Source organism: Mustela putorius, unplaced genomic scaffold, assembly GCF_011764305.1.
Source record: "Mustela putorius furo isolate JIRA1106 unplaced genomic scaffold, ASM1176430v1.1 tig00000196_pilon_pilon_pilon, whole genome shotgun sequence".
In the NCBI taxonomy this organism is placed as follows: Eukaryota; Metazoa; Chordata; class Mammalia; order Carnivora; family Mustelidae; genus Mustela; species Mustela putorius.
The window spans coordinates 12,466,694-12,488,715 of NW_025421310.1; the positions used below are offsets into that span (position 1 = coordinate 12,466,694).

General features: G+C 44.7%; 1 protein-coding gene across 2 annotated transcripts in view; it reads right to left on the minus strand.

Moving 5' to 3' along the window:
- The window catches only part of SAE1 (SUMO1 activating enzyme subunit 1), an 81,209-nt gene that overhangs the window by 57,314 nt on the left and 1,873 nt on the right, over nucleotides 1-22,022 (minus strand). Inside the window, exons 2-4 of one of the 2 annotated variants that reach the window (XM_004767502.3) lie at nucleotides 9,293-9,404; nucleotides 3,606-3,779; nucleotides 1,529-1,671 (exon numbers count right to left, since the gene is read on the minus strand). In XM_004767502.3, coding sequence (XP_004767559.1) covers nucleotides 1,529-1,671; nucleotides 3,606-3,779; nucleotides 9,293-9,404 — 429 coding nt within the window. The remainder of the gene's footprint in view (nucleotides 1-1,528; nucleotides 1,672-3,605; nucleotides 3,780-9,292; nucleotides 9,405-22,022) is intronic. The other variant, XM_013063932.2, reaches the window with a different exon arrangement.

Below are 22,022 nucleotides of genomic sequence, written 5' to 3' on the forward strand. Positions count from 1 at the left end.
GCGCCTGGGCGGCTTAGTGGGTTAAGTGTCTGACTTGATTTCAGCTCAGGCCGTGATCTCAGGGTCATGGGATCAAAACAACGTCAGGCTCCAAGCTCAGCAGAGTCTGCTTGAGGTTCTCTCCCTCTGCCTCTGCCCCTCCTCCCCCAATGTGTGCTCTTTCCCTAAAATAAATCTTAAAAACGGGGGGGCGCAAAAGCTTTGCAGTCAGGTATAGCTGAGTGGTTTCCAATCCCAAAGTGGCTAATGATTACCTGATCAATCAGGTATGTGAGAATAACAATACCTGACAGAATTATTTTAAGATAAGAAATAATGAATTGCTTAGCATACATTGCCCAGCACAAGGTAAGCTCTCAAAAAGTCTTTATAAATTTCACTGGAATCATGAAATAGAGCCAAACTTCGATTTCTCCCCTCTGCCATGGTGAGCTCACATTAAAATAATCTGGGCATGGGGCAGAGGGTTAAGCCTCTGCCTTCAGCTCAGGTCACGGTCTCAGGGTCCTGGGACAGAGCCCCACATTGGGCTCTCTGCTCAGCAGGGAGCCTGCTTCCCCCCACCCCTGCCTGCTTGTGATCTCTGTCAAATAAATGAATAAAGTCTTTAAAAAAATAAAAAATCTGGGTCTGTTTTTCTCCAGTATGCCTTCTTCATCCATTTACAGCGTGCCCGAAACACTACAGAGTTTCTGAAAGCCATAAAACACCAAAGTTACGAGAGATCTTGAACATGGCTGTCCTTCCCAGATCTCGATTTTACAGAAGAGGTATGTGCAGACCAGGGCAATTTCAGCGATCTGCCTAAGAAACTGAACAAAAGAAAGCAACTCTTGACCCTTGGTAGGGAGCTTCACCTACCACACAGTGCCTCTCTTTACCTCTTATTAGCAAGGGAGGTAGTCAGAAATAAAAGCCAAAACCCCACCGCAGGTAGTTTTACAATACTGGTATTATCTGCCATCTTTCATCTAGAAGCTCTAAGTTCCAAACACTGCAGGTCCCATCATGTGAGAAGCACCACGCTCTGCAACCCTGATACTCAAACTGAGAGGATAAGGTCTGTTTGTTCCACCAGCGCAGTCTCTGGACTTGGAAGCTTTCCCAAGACAGACTCTGGCTGACTGTGCCTTCAGAGTTACCCACCTGGCTATTTTGTACTCATTTTATTATCAACCTGGAAACACAGAGGCCAAAACTGAGGTGCACGTGTTTACAATCCAAGTAAGAAAGCCTTCCCTAATCAGATGGTGTGGTTTTGCCACCCGAAGCCCAGGCTGCCCAAACACCCACCGGGTGTATTCGACTGCCGGAAGAACTCCACTTTAGATTAGACCATCATTTGGGAAAGGGGGGGCACATCTGCTATAATTCTCAACACACAACCTACATAATCAGTAAGCTGTTAATGAACTGGTTTCCAAGTGTTCTAAGCATACTTTCCTTAGATGGGCTGTTTCCTACTGGTAAATAAAATTGTATTTTTTTCTGAAAATGTTACATTCTCCCCTCCTCTCCCAAAACTTACTCTACGAATTCATGTTCTCCAAGATTGGCAAATGTGTATCCATGGTAGCCAAAAACATCTCCTGTAAAAAACTTGATGCTATTTTTGTGGCAGATCTGGTCAACTTTGATTATGACATCCCTGGAACAGCAAGTCAGGCAAACCTGCAGAAAGGAAGAATTGGTGGGGTGTGAGTTTTGCAAACTGTGAATCACTGCCCTGATGTCTACATAAATCTTGGTGAACAGTCTCTCTGGGCATGTCTAAAGCCAGTTTCCAACTGGTATAACAGGTTCTCTGGATCCTATGGTTAGAAGACAAAAGAAAAGTTGCAGGTTTCACTAAAACTGTAAATTGCGAGACCTCCACTTACTGCAATCAAAACAAATGGGTTTAACTAGAAAGTAAGGCCATTCCGCGGATTTATCTCCCCTGTTCTATGAACACATATAAACCACATCTCAAAGTTTTCGTGAAAAGGAAGAAGACAGTAATAACTTAGCGTAAGTTATTTCTAAATTATTTAACCTGTTAAAATCTGCATAAGCTATCATGAGAAGTACAACCAGTTTTAAGTCACCCAGGGGTCACAATGAAATTCGAGGGCATTTTCCCCCCTTCTTTTGATTGATATGTTAAGGTAAAGAAGATAAACAAGTCATGTTGAGATTATTTTTCCACAGTTTTCCACAGTTTTCAACGTGCAACTTTATCTGAATTGAAGGACAAAAGAAAAGGTTACACACCAAGTGACCTTCCATTCAGACCTAGACAATGAACTGGTGATTCACTCAACAGACTTATCAATGTTGCTCTGAGGCCTCTAGGTTGCGTTCCAAAAAGTGGAGGTACTGCAAATAGCTAAATTTTACTGCATAAAACACGATCTTTTCAGGAAAACCTTTGGGATAAGGGTCACGAAGACAACTTCTAAACTGCACATTTTCTTCTGAACACAGAAAACACCCAAGGGGAAAAAAAAAAAATCAAGTCTAAAAGGCAAGACAGCCACAGTTGAACATGCAACGTTGACCAAATGGAACCCTGCAGAGTGAAAAATGAGGGTAAAATCTAAGAGGCCAGAAACACGAGGCCCCTGAGGCATTTATCCACACCCCATGCACATGCTTTATACAACCCACCAGCCCGGGCTTGGGTTCTAACCAACCCTCTAAGTGCTAGAAATGCAAGGGACACCTAGAATTAACCAAATGTGGTTACTATGGATAAAGAAATGAAGAGAAGACTTATGTCCAAACAGAAAATGTTCCAATACTTGGGAGTTACAAAATAGAATGAATTAAATTAAAAAAAAAGACAAAACGCACAGATGATCCATCATTCCAAGCACACATTTGAACAGATGCACATATGAAATGTAACAGTGTGGAAAAACAAACTACCCAGCCCAGACTCTAACCTCTCGTGTAACGGGCCTCTCGTTTAAAAACCAAGCAGATCATCTGTGACTATTCCACGGTTACCCAACATTTGTTTAGCTTTTCCTGGGTACAGGGAACCATGTCTGAAAGGTCACAAGTGCTGAAACAAAATTTAACTTATCCTTTCACCTCTGCATAGATCTGGCAGTGAAACCAAATGAGGCTGGATATGCCTCATTTGGCTTATGACTACAGGGAATGTGTCTAGTTATCCATGGCAACATGGTCAAAGTGGCTGTGTGAAAGAGACAGACATAGACCAAGATCAGGTGTGCTCTTTTTTAAGACAAAACACAAGCTGTAGTTTGATATTTCTAACAACAACAAAAAAAAATGCCTCTACTACAGAAATTAACCACCAACTTGTTTTCCAGAGAAAACACTTGCAGTAAAATGTATCAAAGCTATATGGAAAGATGCTGGAAGGAGTACAAACACCAATGATGAAACCTGGTCTTGAGGGAACATATGCCCAAAGAAGAAACCAGCAGACAGCAAGTCACAAACAGCCACAGCAGAGCCAACAGACTGCATCCACTACCAACACAGTCAACACGGAAAGGCACCACGCTAGCAAGGCACATACACGAGGCAATGTCAGACTCAAGACTGCAATGTACTAAACCTACGGATTTTACACTCTTTATGGGACTTACAGCATCAAACTGAGTGAAAAATGACTCTGGCTTCTTTTCTATATTCTCAGTGTCCACCTTCACGTCCACCATGGGGTTGAGATTCTGGGCCCGTTCCAAAGAGGCTTCAGCCCTGTTGCGGCCAACAGATCCAGTACGGATCAAGAACTGAGCCCCAGGGTCTTCTGGAGATACCTAGAAATAGCACTGTTTTAATACCTGAATTTTAGGGAGAAAACAAATTCTTGAAAACAACAAACCAGTCAGTTTTCAAGGATAGCGAAAATATCTACCATCTAATTGTATTATTGTTCCTGCAGGAATTTGCCTAATGCAGACTCCCTACACTCCTTCAGAGGCTTTAAGTAAAGATATTGAACTTTGTTTACTTGGCATTGATAGTTAAAGAGCACCCCCTTGTGTTTATAAAGAAAATTCACTCTAAACAGAAAAGTCCACACTTTCTTCTTTAAATTTGTAACTGCTAAAAAAATGATAAAATTGTCAGTGGTTAAGAATTTTCCAAATACCGGGACGCCTGGGTGGCTCAGTTGGTTAAGCAGCTGCCTTCAGCTCAGGTCATGATCCCAGCGTCCTGGGATCGAGTCCCACATCGGGTTCCTTGCTCCGCAGGGAGCCTGCTTCTCCCTCTGACTCTGCCTGCCACTCTGCCTGTGCTCGCTCTTGCTCTCTCTCTCTCTGACAAATAAATAAATAAAATCTAAAAAAAAAAAAAAAAAAAAAAAAGAATTTTCCAAATACCTACTATGTTCCCAATTTTAAACATCTGGAGACAAACAATAGTAGTTTATTTATTTATTTTTTTTAAAGATTTTGTTTATTTATTTGACAGATCACATGTAGGCAGAGAGGCAGGCAGAGAGAGAGGAGGAAGCAGGCTCCCTGCTGAGCAGAGAGCCCGATGCGGGGCTCGATCCCAGGACCCTGAGATCATGACCTGAGCCGAAGGCAGAGGCTTAACCCACTGAGCCACCCAGGCGCCCCAACAATAGTAGTTTAAAAGATGCAGTCCCTAGGGCACTTGGGTGGCTCAGTCAGCTGACCATCAGCCTTCGGCTGGGGTCATGATCCCAGAATCCTGGGACTGAGTGTCGAGGCAGGCTCCCTTCTCAGTGGGGAGTCTGCTTCTTCTTCTGCAACTCCCCCTGCTTGTGCTCTATCAAATAAATAAAATCAGACCAGTGCCAAAATCAGTCACAATTAAGAATGCCTGAAATTAACTCTTAAATTCAATTAAAGTTCAGAAAGGAGGAGAGATGAGAAGGGCTTAAGTAAATGGAGGATTTCACCCACAAGGCTGGATGTCAGCAGAGAGCCTCAAAGACAGATGATAAAATCACCTGACAGGGTCGTGACAGGGTGGCTCAGTCGGTTAAGTGACTGCTTTCAGCTCAGGTCATGATCCCAAGGGTCCTGGGATGGAGCCCAACATTGGGCTATCTGCTCAGCGGGAGCCTACTTCTCCCCCTCCCTCTGCCTGCTGCTCCCCCTGCTTGTACTCTCTCTGTGTCCAATACATAAAGTCTTCTAAAAATAAATAAATAAAATAAAATCACCTAATAGCTGCCAATACAATTACAGATTCCATTCCGTTCACAGCATTTCTTCACATATCCAATATCTAATTTAATAATTAATCTCTAGTATGACCTTGCTACCTTCACCAAGACAATACAAGCAATCTCCCTCCTCTCCTCCAGCCAACTATCGCTTACCACCTTTTCTTCAAGAAAATGAGCTGGTCTTCCTCCCATTCAAGGCCAGCCCTCAAACAGTATAGTATCCTTGACCCATGCTGTCCTACTTCTTCACGGATCTCATTACACACTGAGAGGTGGACATCATACTGGTTTAAGAGCAAGACTCTGAGGGGCGCCTGGGTGGCTCAGTGGGTTAAGCCGCTGCCTTCAGCTCAGGTCATGATCTCAGGGTCCTGGGATTGAGCCCCGCATCGGGCTCTCTGCTCAGCAGGGAGCCTGCTTCCTCCTCTCTCTCTCTCTGCCTGCCTCTCTGCCTACTTGTAATCTCTCTCTGTCAAATAAATAAATAAAATCTTAAAAAAAAAAGCAAGACTCTGGAATAATTCAAGTCGAATTCAAATCTTCGATTCAAATCCTAGCTCAGCCACTTACTGAACTGCGTGAGCACAAGCAAGGGTATGGGATTCACAGGGGAAGTGAGGGTAAGACAAGCAGTACACTTTCTATAATCGCTCTATGAGTGCCACTCTATTCTTCCCACACTGGACAGCCAGTCTCCACGTGGACCCTCTTGGGTATGGTTTCCACCGAACTCCATCTCAGAATCATTCATATCTCCGTTCTCCACAGCTCCATAAACTCACTACCTCTAGTTTCTGCTGGCATATCTCGAACTGTTCTTACAGGCACAGATTGCTTCCTCGTCCATCAGAGTCTAACTGCCCACCAGATATCTCCTCCTGAATATTCATATTCAACTCCTCTATTTTCTGGTCAGTTGATGAGCCCAACAACCACCCATCCAATTACTTGAGCTAGAAACCCCAATCTTTATAGTCTTGTTATATCCTTGATAACAGCCACCCGATGATGTAGCTAAGAGCACAGGCTCTACCAAGAGTCCGGGGTGCTGGTCATACCACCATCTACTATGACCTTGAGTGGGCCAGTAATTCACTTCCCTTTCTTCAGATCTCTTATCTGTAAAATAAGGATGACAATCTCTACATCTCAGAGTTGAGGACTAAATGAGATACAACTACAGCTCTTAGCACAGTATCCAACACCTGCCGGAAGCATCCACAGGTGCTTGCTTTCCCTATGCTCCCGTGTATGATCCCACTGATTCTACCACCTCCTGTTTATCACCTCTGTGTGCTTCTTGTCTTTTCTGCCACTAGTGCTATTATTCAGACCCTTTTTATTTTTTACCTAAACTACTAAAGCAGCCTTCTAGGTGGTCTTCAGCCCGTTATCTTGTACAGATCATATACAGTGACTAGTGTTCTACAGGAGGCCTGAAACTGACCAAGTCACCCATTCCATATTGAAACTCTTTAACGAATCCTTACTGCCCAGAAGATTGAGTACAAGCAAGGCTTCCTAGCAGGGCCTTCATGATTTGGAATTGACCGACAACCTGCAATCCCCCAACACACACACACCACTTTGGGCTTCTCATTCTAAAAATACCAAATAGCACTGCTTGTTATATTCTACTTCTGCCATGCTGTTCTATGCCACTGCTAATGTTTCCGCCTAAAACACCACCCTTCAACTTGAGAAATCTCTGTTTGTTCCTTAAGATCACAGCTAAGATCACAGCTCCAGCAAGCCTTTCATGTCCCCCTACCACAACCTGAGTCTAGGAGCCTGCTCTGGTTTCTAAAGAAATCTTGAGAATGGGAACCCAATTTTGTGCATCTTTGTATCACCAGTGTCTAGACAGGGTAGCCTACAGGTACTCTAGGATATTTGTTGATGTAAACAAAACACTCTGAACTTTGAAGGACAGGAATTAACATCCTTGATTTATAGATGGGCAAACTGCGGGGCACCTGGCCTACTCAGTCAGCAGAGCACGAGACTCTTAATTTCAGAGCTGCAAGTCTGAGCCCCACACTTGATATAGAGATTACTAATATAATTAAATAATTAATTAATTAGCAAGCTGAGTCCCTGAGAAGTTAATAAAGCCTCTCGCCCAGCTTGAAGATGTGGGATTTGAGTCCAAATCTGCAAAATTCCAGAGCTTTTGCACTAGGTAGCACAGTCTCCCTGGGATGTTCCTTGTCAGGGGGAAAAAAACCACAAGCAAATTCCAAAAGGCAGAACCATCAAAGTGTGTCCATAAATTTATGAGGTAAGAGTCAGGCTGGGTAAGCTGACTGGGCCCAGTTTACATGAAGCAAGTGGTTCTCAACTCTCCCTGACTTTTAGACTCACCTGGAGAACATTTTTTATATTTTAGATTTTTTTTTTAATTTATTTATTTGACAGAGATCACAAGTTAGGCAGAGAGGGAGGCAAAGAGAGAAGGAAGCAGGCTCCCCGCTGAGCAGAGAGCCCGATGCGGGGCTCAATCCCAGGACCCTGGGATCATGACCTGAGCCGACGGCAGAGGCTTTAACCCACTGAGGCACCCAGGAGCCCCAAGAACCTTTATTTTTAACAAATCCCCCAAATACTCAAACCACAGATGGGACGGAGAACCGCTATATTAGGTCTTGAAAACCAGTCAGAGGAATTAGGCATTTCATTTCATTTCAGTACATGGAAGGCACTGCAAGTCCTCAAAGTGAAGACGGCAGGGGTAACAGTCAGCCTGTTCACTCCAACACTGGGTGGCACCCATCGCTGTCCTGCAGCAGTAACAGCACTCTGTCACGCCTCAGTATTCTATCATCATTCCCCATTCTCTGAGTCCTGCAACCAGATGAGGAAGTCATCATCCCCATCTGGTTTCAGTTTCCCAGACTACAGGCCTCCACATTTAGGAACCATCCTTCCCTGGCTCTCTCTGCTCTGACCCTCTCTAAACGGCAAACAAGTTCTCTCTCCAAAAGCCTCTAGGGGGCACTGTGGTTGGGGAGATGTCATCAGGGCAACTGCTCTGCAGGCAGTTTGCTTCCAAGAACTTTCTTTCCTTAGAAGGTTTTTAATTCAAATCAAAAATCAATTTGTGATTGATATTAAGTGAGGCAACCCACATTTCTCTTCATTGCAGGAGAACTTCTTTTAAATCCTGATACTACTTTTCTCCTGAAACCCAGACAGATGAGCTTTAAAAAATTTCATCAACATCTGCTTTCTTCCACAGAGCCTACATCTCACTGTGTGGCTACTTAGCATGTTCATCGCCTACAAGAAAAGACACCAAGAGTATCATGTGATGACACAATCTTTCGAGTATTTTATCTTAAACAACAACATGATTTCTAGAATTTGCTTTAAAATACTGTCCAAAAAAATAGACCCCCCCCAAAAAATACTGTTATCTGTAGAAGTCATATAGATGGGGTATCCAATGTTATTCTACTTCTGCATATATTTGGAATTTTCCATAAAAGAAAATTAAAACACTGAAGCATGAGAATGTAAGAGAAAGAAGTTATTTTCACCTTGGAAAAACTGGTCAGAGAAATCTACATAGGAGATGAGAATGACTACCATATCTTCAATTAAATGGTATGCCATAGAATTATTATCAGATGTTTATTATGTGTAAGCACCATGCTAAGCAGTCTGCATCCATTCTCTCCCACCCACTGTTTTCCAAATTCATGAAGCTCTCCTGAGATACCTCTCAAATGTTACATAGTCCTGAGCCGCATCTCAAACCTTCTAAAGCAGGATCACGGCGGGGTAAAGGCCAGCCAGCTACACCATAACAAAGCCCCGAGGCTTTGTGCAATTTTAAGTAGTCACGCAGGCGGTTTATACGTATGAAGTAGAAAACCACCCCTCTCCTCCTCAAAGTCACCCTCCAAGGGAGAGACTAACTATGCTTTAAAGCGCAAGGAGGAGACAGGAGATAGGAGCTGACCACCTAGGACGTGCCAGGGCCGTGAGGCCACAGCTCCACTAATGCCAGCCCTCGTTTCACAAGCCTGCAGGGGCACCCAGAAATTCACAACACCTCCAAGTGTTTTATACTGAAGAGGGGAGACCATGAAGGAAGAGTGAGGAAGTCGCCCAACATCTCACCTGTTCAGGATCCAACATGGTCAGTCCTTTCACTCCTGCCAGAATGAGATTCTTGGCAATTTCAGCCCCGAGTCCTTTCATGCCGACAAGAAGCACCCGGGAGGCCCGCAGCCTGTAAGGCAGACACTGTTAACCAGGTGACAGAGAACAGTGAAAGTTTCACCGAATTATTGAAAAACAGAACAAGTCACAATAACAGCGAAGTAATTTTGGTTTTCATTAAATGCAAAGAAGCATCATGGATAAAATCCAGGAAAGAGACAGGCTCTGATCCATCCTGCAAAGAACAATTCATACAACAAATATTTACTGAGCACCTACTATGCCGGCACCCCTCTAAGGTATAGAAATAGAGCAGTGAACAAGACAGACATAATCCCTGCCCTTGTGGAGCTTTTATTTTATGGAAGAGACAGACAGAGATATAGGATGTCAAAAAGTGATGAAAATCAGGGAGGCCTGGCTGGCTCAGCCTGTAGAACAACTCTGATCTCAGGGTCATAAGTTCAAGCTTACTTGGGCACAGAAGAGCTTACTTAGAAAAAAAGAAAAAAAGAAGTGATGGAAATCAAGCAGGATATAGATCAAGAGTGTTGGAGGATGCTATTTTACTCAGACGGATCATGAAGACCTTTCTGAGAAGGTGCTGAGCAAAAATAAAAATGAAATGAAGGGCAAATATACAAATATTTGGGAGAAGAGCAAGTACCAAAGCAGCAAGTATAAAAGGCCTGAAGCGGAAGAGTTCCTGGCATGTTTCAGGGCCAGAAAGGACAGTAGCTGAAGAACAGTGAGCAAAGGTAAGAATGGTAGGAAGTGGACCTGGACCATATCACGAAGGCTCCTACAAGCACTGTAAGTGCTGAATTTTATCTAAGCACAACAGAAAGCCTTGGCAGGGGTGGGCCGGATTCCTGGAGGGATAAGGGTGTCACAGTTAAGGCAAGAGAGAATGAAGGCTTGGACTAGTAGAGCAGCAGAAGAAAAGGTGAAAAGGGGTAGTATGAGCAAAAACAGGGTGGCATTAAAGAGGGTGTATTTGGAAAGTGTTTGATCATCCTAGTCTATAAAGTCACAAAAGATTGAGATTTTAGGGGTGCCTGGGTGGCTCAGTGGGTTAAAGCCTCTGCTTTCGGCTCAGGTCATGATCCCAGAGTCCTGGGATCGAGCCCCACATCGGGCTCTCCGCTCAGCAGGGAGCCTGCTTCCTCCTCTCTCTCTGCCTGCCTCTCTGCCTACTTGTGATCTCTCTCTGTCAAGTAAATAAATAAAATATTAAAAAAAAAAAAAAAAGATTGAGATTTTAAGAAAGGTAGTCAGAGGTCCAGCTATCTCAAAAAGTCTGGGGGGGGTGCCTGGGTGGCTCAGTCAGTTAAGCCTCTGTCTTCGGCTCAGGTCATGATCCCAGGGTCCAGGGATCAAGTCCCGCATCTTATTCCTTGCTCGGTGGGGAGTCTGCTTCTCCCTCTCCCTCTGACTGCTGCTTCACCTGCTTATGATGTCTCTCTGTCAAATGGATAAACAAAATCTTAAAACTAACAAACCAAAAAAGTCTGGACTTAGGGGAGCCTGGATGGCTTAGTCAGTTGGGCAACTGACTCTTGATTTCAGCTCAGGTCATGATCTCGGGGTTCTGAGACCAAACCTTGAGAGGGCTCCATGTTCAACGAGGAATCTACTTGTCCCTTTCCCTCCCCCTCTGTTCTTCCACCACACACTCATGCATGTGTTCTAAAATACATAAAATCTTTAAAAAAAAAAAAAAAGTCTGGGGACACCTGGGTGGCTCAGCCAGTTAAGCAGCTGTCTTAGGCTCAGATCATGATCCTAAGGTCCTGGGATGGAGTCCCATCCCGCTCCTTGCTCAGCGGGGAGCCCGCTTCTCCCTCTGCCTGCCATCCCCCTACTTACATGAGCTTGCTCACTCACTCTCTCTGGCAAATAAGTGAATAAAATTTTTTAAAAATTTATGAAATGAGTAGCTTTTCAACTTGCACTAATATTAAGGAGAACATGAAGCAGCTCTTCTAAAAATGGTTCTAATAATTATGGATACTTGCATGTAATTAGACTAGAGATCTTTAATGAGGATGGTGGCTGACAAAACAGGATGCCGCACTCATCCTTCAAATTCGCAAACACTGGATTTCTTTCGCTAATACAACCCAAAGGTAAAATGAGCAGGGACGGAATATTGACAGTATTTCCCTCAAAGGCGTATGTCCAGGTCTCAGCTTCTCCATTATGGCTTTTCTTCTATGGGGCCTTTCCACTGCCATCCACAGGCTAGCAGACACAAGCCTTTAGAGAGACAATCCCACTTCCCTAAAAAAGGAGGGAACCGGGAAGAGGGCTTACAAGATACAAGCAAGGTAAATAACAGAGATACTGGCAATGAGTACTTCACTCATCACAGATTTATACCAGTGAGCAGAAGGAGGAAGAAAAGCTATGTCCTTCCAGAGGAGCTCCTATCCCTCCAGAATCAGCACATTTAATAGGCCATGTTTCCAAAAAGAATACAGTACACATACCAAACCTTCTGACATCAAAAAGGTTGACTGCATTTAGCTGTACCTTCCAGATTTCTGCTGTCACTGTTAATCTCTAAGTCTTCCCTTTACCTGGACCCGACACTGCCCCACCTGGAATTCCAGGGTGCCAAGTTCCAGGGTTTCTGTCCTGCGTGGCTGCTCCACTACCTCAAAGATACAGCTGGAATAGCCCAGCTCTCCCCTGGGAAACTGTATCTTCAAACAATAGGCCTCCTAATCCCTACACCCACTAAATTCTCACACTCTATTCTCTTCACTGTTCCTTCAGCAATAGGACACTGCCAATCACTAAATGACCTCTAGGTCTGAAGAATTAGCTCTGAATTCTGGTTCTGCCACTTCCCAACTGGGTGATCTGGGCAAAATGCATAATCTCTCTAAACTTCAGTTTTTTCAGCTGTAAAATGGGGACACCAATTGTGACTTCATGTCGATTAATCCCCTTGACAACCGGTCAAAATGTGTGTGCAAACGCATCTAGCATTATCCCTGGCACATGACAGATGCTCAACGTGTATTACTTGGACTTACTGAACTTCTCAATCCCATTACCTTAATTACAAAAGGGCTCAGTGACGTGCCCGAGTGGCTCAGACAGTTAGGTGTCTGACTCTTGATCTCAGCTCAGGTCTTTATCTTAGGGCTGTGAGTTCAAAGCCCACACTGGACTCCATGCTGGACTTGTAGCCTACTTATAACAAGAAACAAGGGGCACCTGGGTGGCTCAGTCTATTAAGCGGCTGACTTTAGGCTCAGCTCATGATCTCAAGGTCCTGGGATCTGTCGCTGAGCTCCACACTCAGCAGGGATTCTGCCTGTCTCTCTCCCTCTGTCCCTCCTCCTACTGGGGGGGGTGTGGGCAGAGCTTCCCCTGCCCACACACCCCCATCCCTGTCTCTTAAATAAATACAAATCTTAAAAAAATAATAATAATAACAATAGTGCCTGGGTGGCTCAGTGGGTTAAGCCTCTGCCTTCGGCTCAAGTCATGATCTCAGGGTCCTGGGATGGAGCCCCGAGTCGTCAGGCTCTCTGCTCAGCAGGGAGCCTGCTTCCCCCTCCCCCTCCCTCTCTGCCTACTTGTGATCTTTCTCTGTCAAATAAATAAATTCTTTTTTAAATAAAGAAAGAATTTATTTATTTGACAGAGAAAGATCACAAGTAGGCAGAGAGGGAGGGGGAGGGGGAAGCAGGCTCCCTGCTGAGCAGAGCGCCCAATGCAGGGGCTCCATCCCAGGACCATCTCCCACCTGCCAACTTTAGATCACCACATTCTACACACCTGCAATACACTCCTCCTCTCTAGGCCTAGTTGAGCTTTTCCCCAGACTTCAAAACCCAATTCAAATCCCATTTCCTCAAAAAGTCCTTCTTACCGCAGCCGACTCAAGTGAGCACCCCTTCCTCTGAGCTCTTAGAGCACTGCAACCTATAAATGCCTCTGACAAAAATCACATTTAGCCACGTGGCCTCTCCACAATTCCTACATCCTACAGAACTCTAGACTCTGACTGCTTCCCTTCCCCTAAAGATTTTACTTATTTATTCATTGCCAGGGTGGGGCGCAGGGGGGAGCGTGAGTGGAGGGACGGACAGAGGGAGATGGGAGAAACAGACTCCCTGCTCAGAAGGGAGCCCTACAGCTGGATCCCAGGACCCCCCCCCATTTTTTTTTTAAAGATTTTATTTATTTGAGAGAGAGAGACAGCGAGAGAGGGAATACAAGCAGAGGGAGAAGCAGGCTTCCCGCTGAGCAGGGAGCCCGACATGGGCTCGATCCCATGACCTGAACCTAAGGCAGATGCTTAACAACTGAGCCACGCAGGAGGCCCTGCTTGGGATGTTTTTTTCATTCAGCTGCCATCAACACTGAATATCATGTTTGTATTTTTAATCCTTAACTATGCTAGAGGTCCTGAGCTTACAGCTAATGTATGGCTCAATTACACAAAAAGCACTTAAAATAGGACCTGGCACACAGTCAGCACTTAGTAAATGTCAGCTAGTGTTATTCATACTCTGACACAACAGTTCCCCTTCTAGGAACGAATGCTGCGGAAATCCTCCGGTGTGCACCCAGGTCATGTACTGATGTGTTCACAGCAGCAGCACCCACCCACTTCCCCCCACCCTCACAGCCACCACCATTTCTCCCCTACGGAACTACGACAGCTTTATACCTGGCCTCCTTGTTTCTACTCTAGCCCCCTACAATCTGCTACCCCCAACTCAGGAAGAAAGAGCTTTTAAATTAGATTATGCCCCTCTCCTGCTCCAACTGTTCAGTGGCTCCCCCTGCAAGTTCCTTACCTAAAGCCCTGGGAACCCCTCCCATCTCAGGCTCATCGCACTCTTCGAGCTGCTTGTTTGCCTACACCCCAGCTCCCGCCTTAAAACTTGACCAGTAGTCAATTCTTTAGGTCTCAACTCACCACCTTAGAAGTCCACACTGGCCACCTAATCCCAATTTATGTCCGCATCCACTTCTATCTGGAATTACACTCTTTGTTTATATGTTCACTGCCACCTCCTTTTAAATATAAGTTCCAGAAACCATCGTATACCTAGCATCTATGTGCTTACAACTTATTTTACTGGAACAGTATGGAATAGACACACCAAAAGAAACCCAAGTGTCCATCACCAGAATTACATAAATCTGGTACATAATAAAATAATAATAGCTAACATACATTGAAGATTCACCACATGCTACACACTTTTTTTTTATTATTTGGCAGATCACAAGTAGGCAGAGAGGCAGGCAGAGAGAGTGGGGGGTGGAGCAGGCTCCCCGCTGAGCAGAGAGTCTGAAGCAGGGTCAATCCCAGGATCCTGGGATCATGACCTGAGACAAAGGCAGAGGCTTTAACCCACTGAGCCACCCAGGCGCCCCATGCTACACACTCGTTCTGTGTACTGTTACATAATACTCATGACAATCTTATGAGCTGGTATCTCCTTATCCCTACTTTGCAGCTGAGAAAACAGGCACAAAGAAGTTCCCTGGGGGCGCCTGGGTGGCTCAGTGGGTTAAAGCCTCTGCCTTCGGCTCAGGTCCGGATCCCATGGTCCTGGGGCTTTCTGCTCAGCAGGGAGCCTGCTTCCCTTCCTCTCTGCCTACTTATGATCTCTGTCAAATAATGAAAATAAAATCTTTAAAAAAAAAAAGAATTTCCCTAGCTTACCCAAGGACACGCTTACCCAAGGACACATAGCTAGGAAGTGGATAATAATCGGCTAGTTGATTTGGACAATAATAAGGGAGAGCGATTCAGATAGTGGGCTCTGAGGCCACACTACTCTGGTGCACACGCACCACGGAAAACGAGGTAGCCATTAGAAAGAGTAAGATAACAAAAGGTAACACTTACTGAACTCTAACTGTATGCCAAGCACTGTTCTAAGCAATGTATGTGTATTAACTCTTGCCAGAAAGGGGCGCTTGTGTGGCTCAGTCGGTTGGGCATCTGCCTTGGGCTCGGGTCATGATCCCAGTGTCCTGGGATCCAGCCCCACTTCTGGCTCCATGCTGAGCAGGGAACCTGCTTTTCCCTCTCCCTCTGCCTGATGCTCCCCCTGCTTGTGCTCTCTGTGTCAAATTAAATAAATAAATAAACAAATAAGTAATAATAATAAAAAAAACTCTGTCAGAAAGGCACTATTGGGCACCTGGGTGGCTCAGTGGGTTAGGCCACTGCCTTCAGCTTGGGTCATGATCTCAGGGTCCTGGGATCGAGTCCCGCATCGGGCTCTCTGCTCAGCAGGGAGCCTGCTTCCCTCTCTCTCTCTCTGCCTGCCTCTCCATCTACTTGTGATTTCTCTCTGTCAAATAAATAAATAAAATCTTTAAAAAAAAAAAGACTATTTCAAGTAGGGTAAGCACCAAGTCTCCAGGCCGGAGAGAGGTTCAGCATATTTGAGAACAGAAAGAATCAAGAACTTGAATGAAGTGAACCAAGGAGATGCAGGCAAGATCAGACAAGGCAGGGCATGAAAGGCAATGGATTTTAAAAGCTTTGGATTTTATTCTGAATATAAGAGGAAATCACTGGAAGGCTTTATGGAGAGAACTGGCTGTGATCTGATTTTTTTTTTTTTTTTAATCAATCTGGCTGTTGTATGGAGACTGGATTATACAGTCAAGAGTGGAACAGAGAACAGTTGAAGGGACTACTGAGGGTGTTGTGAGAGATGATGAGCGTAAGCTGGACTTAGAAATGAGGAAAGGAAAAAAAAAAAAAGAAATGAAGAAAGGTTGGTCCACCTGGGTGACTCCGTCAGTTTAAGCGACTGACTCAGCTCAGGCCATGATACTGTAGTCCGGGGATTGAGTCCCACATTAGGCTCCCTGCTCAGCATGAAGACTGCTTCTTCCTCTGCCCCTCACCCCACTCTCATGTTCTCTCTCTCAAATAAATAAATAAAATCTTTTTAAAAAGGGGGGGGCAGCTGGGTGGCTCAGTGGGTTAAAGCCTCTGCCTTCAGCTCAGGTCACGGTCCCAGAGTCCTGGGATCGAGCCCCGCATCAGGCTTTCTGCGCAGCGGGGAGCCTGCTTCCCCCTCTCTCTCTGCCTGCCTGTGATCTCTGTCTGTAAAATAAATAAATACAATCTTTAAAAGAAAAAAAAAAAAAAAAGGAAGAAAGGTGACTGAGATAGTATGAAGCGGAGCTGACAGGACTTGCCAACAGATGGGACATAGAAATAATGGACACAAATGAATAAAGAATGTCTAGATTTGGGACGCTTGGGTAGCTCAGTTGGTTGGGCAGCTGCCTTAGGCTCGGGTCATGATCCCGGCATCCTGGGATTGAGTCCCACATCGGGCTCCTTGCTCTGCGGGGAGCCTGTTCTCCCTCTGCCTCCCATTCTGTCTGCCTGCTCACTCGCTCTCCCTCTCTGTCTCTCTGATAAATAAATAAAATCTTTAAAAAAAAAAAGAATGTCTAGATTTCTAGTCAGTGCAACCAGGTAAATGATGAGGCCAAACACATTTGGCAGATCAGACCATTTTCTCCTTCAGACAGAAAACTCATCTTCACTTAACTAACTGTAAAGTACTTTTCATTTAAATCTACAATCTTGCTCCATCTAACTGCCCATTCATTACATTTCCTTCAGTGTCTTCCAGAATCCAAAACAGAACTTAAGACTGTTGCCCCTACAATCTTCCTCATTCTTCTGGAGTCTCCATTTGTCCCACTGATGTTTACTTTACATCTGCCTTATTTATCTCAACCTATTTCCTATGTAGCTTCCCTTCTTTTGTTGCTTATGATTTATACTTGTCAAATCATTGTAGCTGTAATTTACTGAGTGCTTTCTGAGCATAGGCACTATTCATGCATTATCTCATTTTTTGTGTCTTTGTTTATTAGGTAGTCTCTACACCCAAGGTAGACCTTAGATTCACGACCCTGAGATCAAGAGTCGAGTCCCCTTCCAGCTGAGCCGGCTGGGTGCCTCCACGCATTATCTCATTTAATTCTCAACAATCTTATAATATAGATTCTATCATCTCCATCTGACAGATGAGGAAACGAAAGCACAGAGAAGGAATGTATATCCAAGGTTAAACAAGAATTTCTGCCACTGAGATTCAAACTCCATCAACCGCTAGCAACACTACAATAAACTGGTCCTTACATGAGACGATCAGGTTTGGCCTCCACAACACAGTGAATCCTCAGTTACTATTACAGCAAATGGGTGCCTGCAGAACCAACTGAAGTTCTTCTGAACAGCAGCAGAATTGCATAATGAGTCTCTGAAAACATGGTAATTTTTTAAGATTTTATTTGTTTATTTGACAGAGACACAGCGACAGAGGGAGCACAAGCACGGGGAGTGAGAGAGGGAGAAACAGGCTTCTCGCGGAGCAGGGAGCCGGATGCAGACTCAATCCCAGGACTCCGGGACCATGACCTGAGCAGAAGGCAGACGCTTAACCACTGAGCCACCCAGGCACCCTGAACACACAGAAATTTTTGAGGTCCCTTTTTGTAAAGTCAAAATTTCAGATTTGAAAGAGTCCTTAAAAATGTAGTCACCTGGGGGCAACTGGGTGGCTCAGTGGGTTAAGCCTCTGCCTTCGGCTCAGATCATGATCTCGGGGTCCTGGGATCAAGCCCCGCATCGGGCTCTCTGCTCAGCGGGGAGCCTGCTTCTGCCTCTCTCTGCCTACTTGTGACCTCTGTCAAATAAATAAAATTAAAAATTAAAAAAAATGTAGTCACCTGGGGTACCTGGGTGGCTCAGCGGGTTGAGCCTCTGCCTTTGGCTCAGGTCATGATCTCAGGGTCCTGGGATTGAGCCCCACATCAAGCTCTCTGCTCAGTGGGGAACCTGCTTCCCCACCCGCCCCCTGCCAGTCTCTCTGCCTACTTGTGATCTCTGTAGAATAAGTAAATAAAATCTTAAAATATATATATATGTGTGTGTGTGTGTGTGTGTGTGTGTGTGTATATATATAGTCACCCTCATCCCTCCTTTTTGCAGATGTGGAACTAAGGCCAACAAAATGTGTGACTGACCCAAAGTCAAGAGAGCTGGTTAGAACTGGGAACTTAGAACCCAGGTTTCTTGATTTCCTTTGTCTCTGCAAAGTACAGTCATTTCATCTAACAAATACATCTAAATGTCCACAAACTTGCAAGCACTAGAAACTTAGTAAGACCAGTCAAACCCCTTTTGTTATCAGACATTTATAAAACACTTGTCCTCGGATGCCTGGGTGGCTCAGTGGATTAAGCCTCTGCCTTCGGCTCAGGTCATGGTCCTGGGATTCTGGGATAGAGTCCCACATCAGACTCGCTCTGCGGGGAGCCTGCTTCCTCCTCTCTCTCTCTCTGCCTGCCTACTTGTGATCTGTCAAATAAATAAATAAAATCTTAAAAAAAAAAACAAAACAACAACAACAAACCGCTTGGTCCTCTCTACTTGGTCCTCTTGGTACCTCATCTACTTTCCTCTCTTGAGTCACCCTCCCCCCCTTCCTCATGCTTAGATAAGGGGAAAACAAACTACTATTGAGCGATAGAAGAATCAGATGGCCCTACCTTGGGAAAGGCAATGCAGAAACTGCTGAAGCACATATTCTGAACACATACACAGCTCCAGCTTCAACACCGTCCTTTACACTAATTTGACTGAAAAAATGAGCCCTTATTATCAAAAATGATCTGGAGGTGGGGGGGGTATGAACCTGAATTGAGTGACTTAGATTCAACTCCTACTTCTATTTGGTCCATGACCTTGGGAGTCTGTTCTGAACCTCATCCATAAAAAGGGCTATGTCCCATAGCAAGAAATGCAAAGTCACACGCTGACAGGAGCCAAGCAATTATGCCAAATGAGTGAAGTTAAACTGATAGGCAGGATCCCGAGAGAGAATGCTGTGCCATGTCAGAGGCAGTCCCTATTTAGCTCCAACCAATGTGGAAGGTCTGACTTTTCTATTCTTCAAGAGAAGACAGAAATCAGAAATTGCCAGACTGGGGCATGAGGCTGGGGTGCAGTGGGAGGGAAGAGATTCACATTTCTTTCCCAACTTTATTTTTTCTTTTTAAGATTTTACTTATTTAGGGGCACCTGTGTGGCTCAGTGGGTTAAGCCTCTGCCTTCGGCTCAGGTCATGGTTTCAAGGTCCTGGGATCGAGCCCCGCATCAGGCTCTCTGTTCAGCAGGGAGCCTGCTTCTCTCTCTCTCTATCTTCCTCTGCCTACTTGTGCTTTCTCTCTGTCAAATAAATAAATAAATAAATAAATAAAATAATGAATAAATAAATAAATAAATAGATAAAATATAAAAAGAAAAAAAAGATTTTACTTATTTATTCAACAGAGACACAGCGAGAGAGGGAACACAAGGAGGGGAAGTGGGAGAGGGAGAAGCAGGCCTCCCGCTGAACAGGGAGCCCAATGCAGGGCTTGATACCAAGACCCTGGGATCATGACCCAACCCGAAAGGCAGCCCAGACACCCCCCTTTTCCCAACTTCCCATGATAAAAACTTAAAACACACAGAAAATAAAAAGAATAGTTTGCATTCTGCTAGAATGTGCTATCTCTAGATGTGCTATTACCACATCTAGAAAATAATTCTCAAATATCACCTAATAGGACTGACTATTCAAATTTCCACTACTGTCTAAGATGCTTCTTTACGGGTTTTCTTTTTGAACCAGGATCCAGGCAAGGTTTACATCTTACATGTGGCTTCACCTCTTTATGCTCTTTTAATCTAAAACACTCCCTCCCCTTGTTTTTTCCATGACATTGACTTCTGGAATAGAACCAGAACAGTTGTCTTGCAAAATGTCCTGCATCCTAGACATCTAATCATAACCTCAGTGTTCTTTAATTTGTTCCTCTACTCTCTGAAAGCATGATTAGGCTAAAATACAGTCAGCAAGAAAACTTCAAGGTGACACACTGAAGTTCTTACTTCACAGAAAGCACATTATTAATAATCACTTCCAAAGACAACAAACTCGTTTTTCATTTCTTTGTTTGAATATTTCCTTGGCCTTATGGATTCTAAATGATTAAGTATTATTAAGTCCATCTATCACTCTCTTTCTCTCCTCCCTTCCTTCTTTTCACTTGATTTTTAAAAGTCATCTCTACATCTAACATACGGCTTGAACTCAGAACCCCAGTATCAAGAGTGTCAATGCTCCACTAACTAAGCCAGCCAGGCACCCCAATTTTTTCCTTTTGATGCTCAAATGGTCTCAAATGTGGCCAATTCTCTAAACTTTTAAATGTTGGCAACTAATTTCAAAAAATCTAAAACAGTGTATGAAAGATATCACCCAGTTTTTAATCTCTAGGCCATTACTCTCCTTTCCAGTTCTGATCACCTAGATCCAGTATCACACAGAATCAGCAACAAAATGTTGCCAGAACACAACCGGCTGATTCCTAGGCCACCTTCTATTTTACAAAAGAACCCCAGACTCCAGAGTTCTCCTATTCCATCTGGAGTTTCCTTAGAGGCAAATCAATCTGCTTTGTGGAGCCTCTTTCCGGTGGTACAGGGGAAGTCACTGCCCTTCCTACTTCAGAGCTGATAGGAGCTGATGGACATGAAGGCACTTTAACAAACTCTCCAAGACTGTCTATAAATACAGATATCCAAATTAATGATAACCCCTTCCTTTCCTCCCAGGACCCTCAATCAATCCTCTTCAGGTTCTGCACTGAATTCGGTACCTCTCCACTCCCTCAAAATAACTCCCATTTCCCGAGAATTCCATACCCTGACTGATTTGTCCCGTAGGCCATCTCCTCTTCAGCAGCTTCCATCCATTCTTCACTGCTCCTCAGAGGAACCATTCCTGGGACAGTTCTCTCACTATATTTCAGCTTCATCTTCACCAACTTTGCCCTACCTTAAAACCACCTGCTGCCCCCACCCTTTCCATGAGCCCTCCTAATACACTTAGGATCTCTTTCCCAACCCTTTTGGACCTCCTAACACTCAAACCTACTTCAAATATCAGTCCCTAAAACCAATCAGCCCCACCTATAATCCTCAAGCCCATTTCCACCATTTAATTCCCAATATTCCACTTTAGACCCCTTGGATCCTCAGACCAATGCTTGCTGACACCTCACAATGCCCCCTCCAACTGCATAAAACCCCACACACCTGAAATAAGCGTGAAAACTCAGGTTCACCCCACCTCACTCCCCCCACACACACATTCTCTTTCACCAAAAAATTCTAGAAACTCCCACCTCTCAAGCTAAATTCTCTCCACCTGCCTGCCTCCTTACCCTAGATCAATTAACTGTACTCTGGACTCACATCACATACCTCCCGACCAATCAGACCTCAACTCTGAACTCAACCATTCATACTTCTACTTAGACATGAATAACCACCTAAAACCTAAGTCCTGGGGCGCCTGCATGGCTCAGTCGGTTAGACATCTGCCTTCAGATTGGATCATGATCCCAGGGTCCTGGGATCGAGCCCGGCATCTGGTTCCTTGCTCGGTGGGGAGCCTGATTCTCCCTCTCCCTCTGCAGGCCATTCCCCCAGGCACCCCAAGAGCGATCCTTTTAAAATGCAAACCTGATGGGGCGCCTGGGTGGCTCAGTGGGTTAAGCCTCTGCCTTTGGCGCAAGTCATGATTCCAGGATCCTGGGATCGAGCCCCACATCA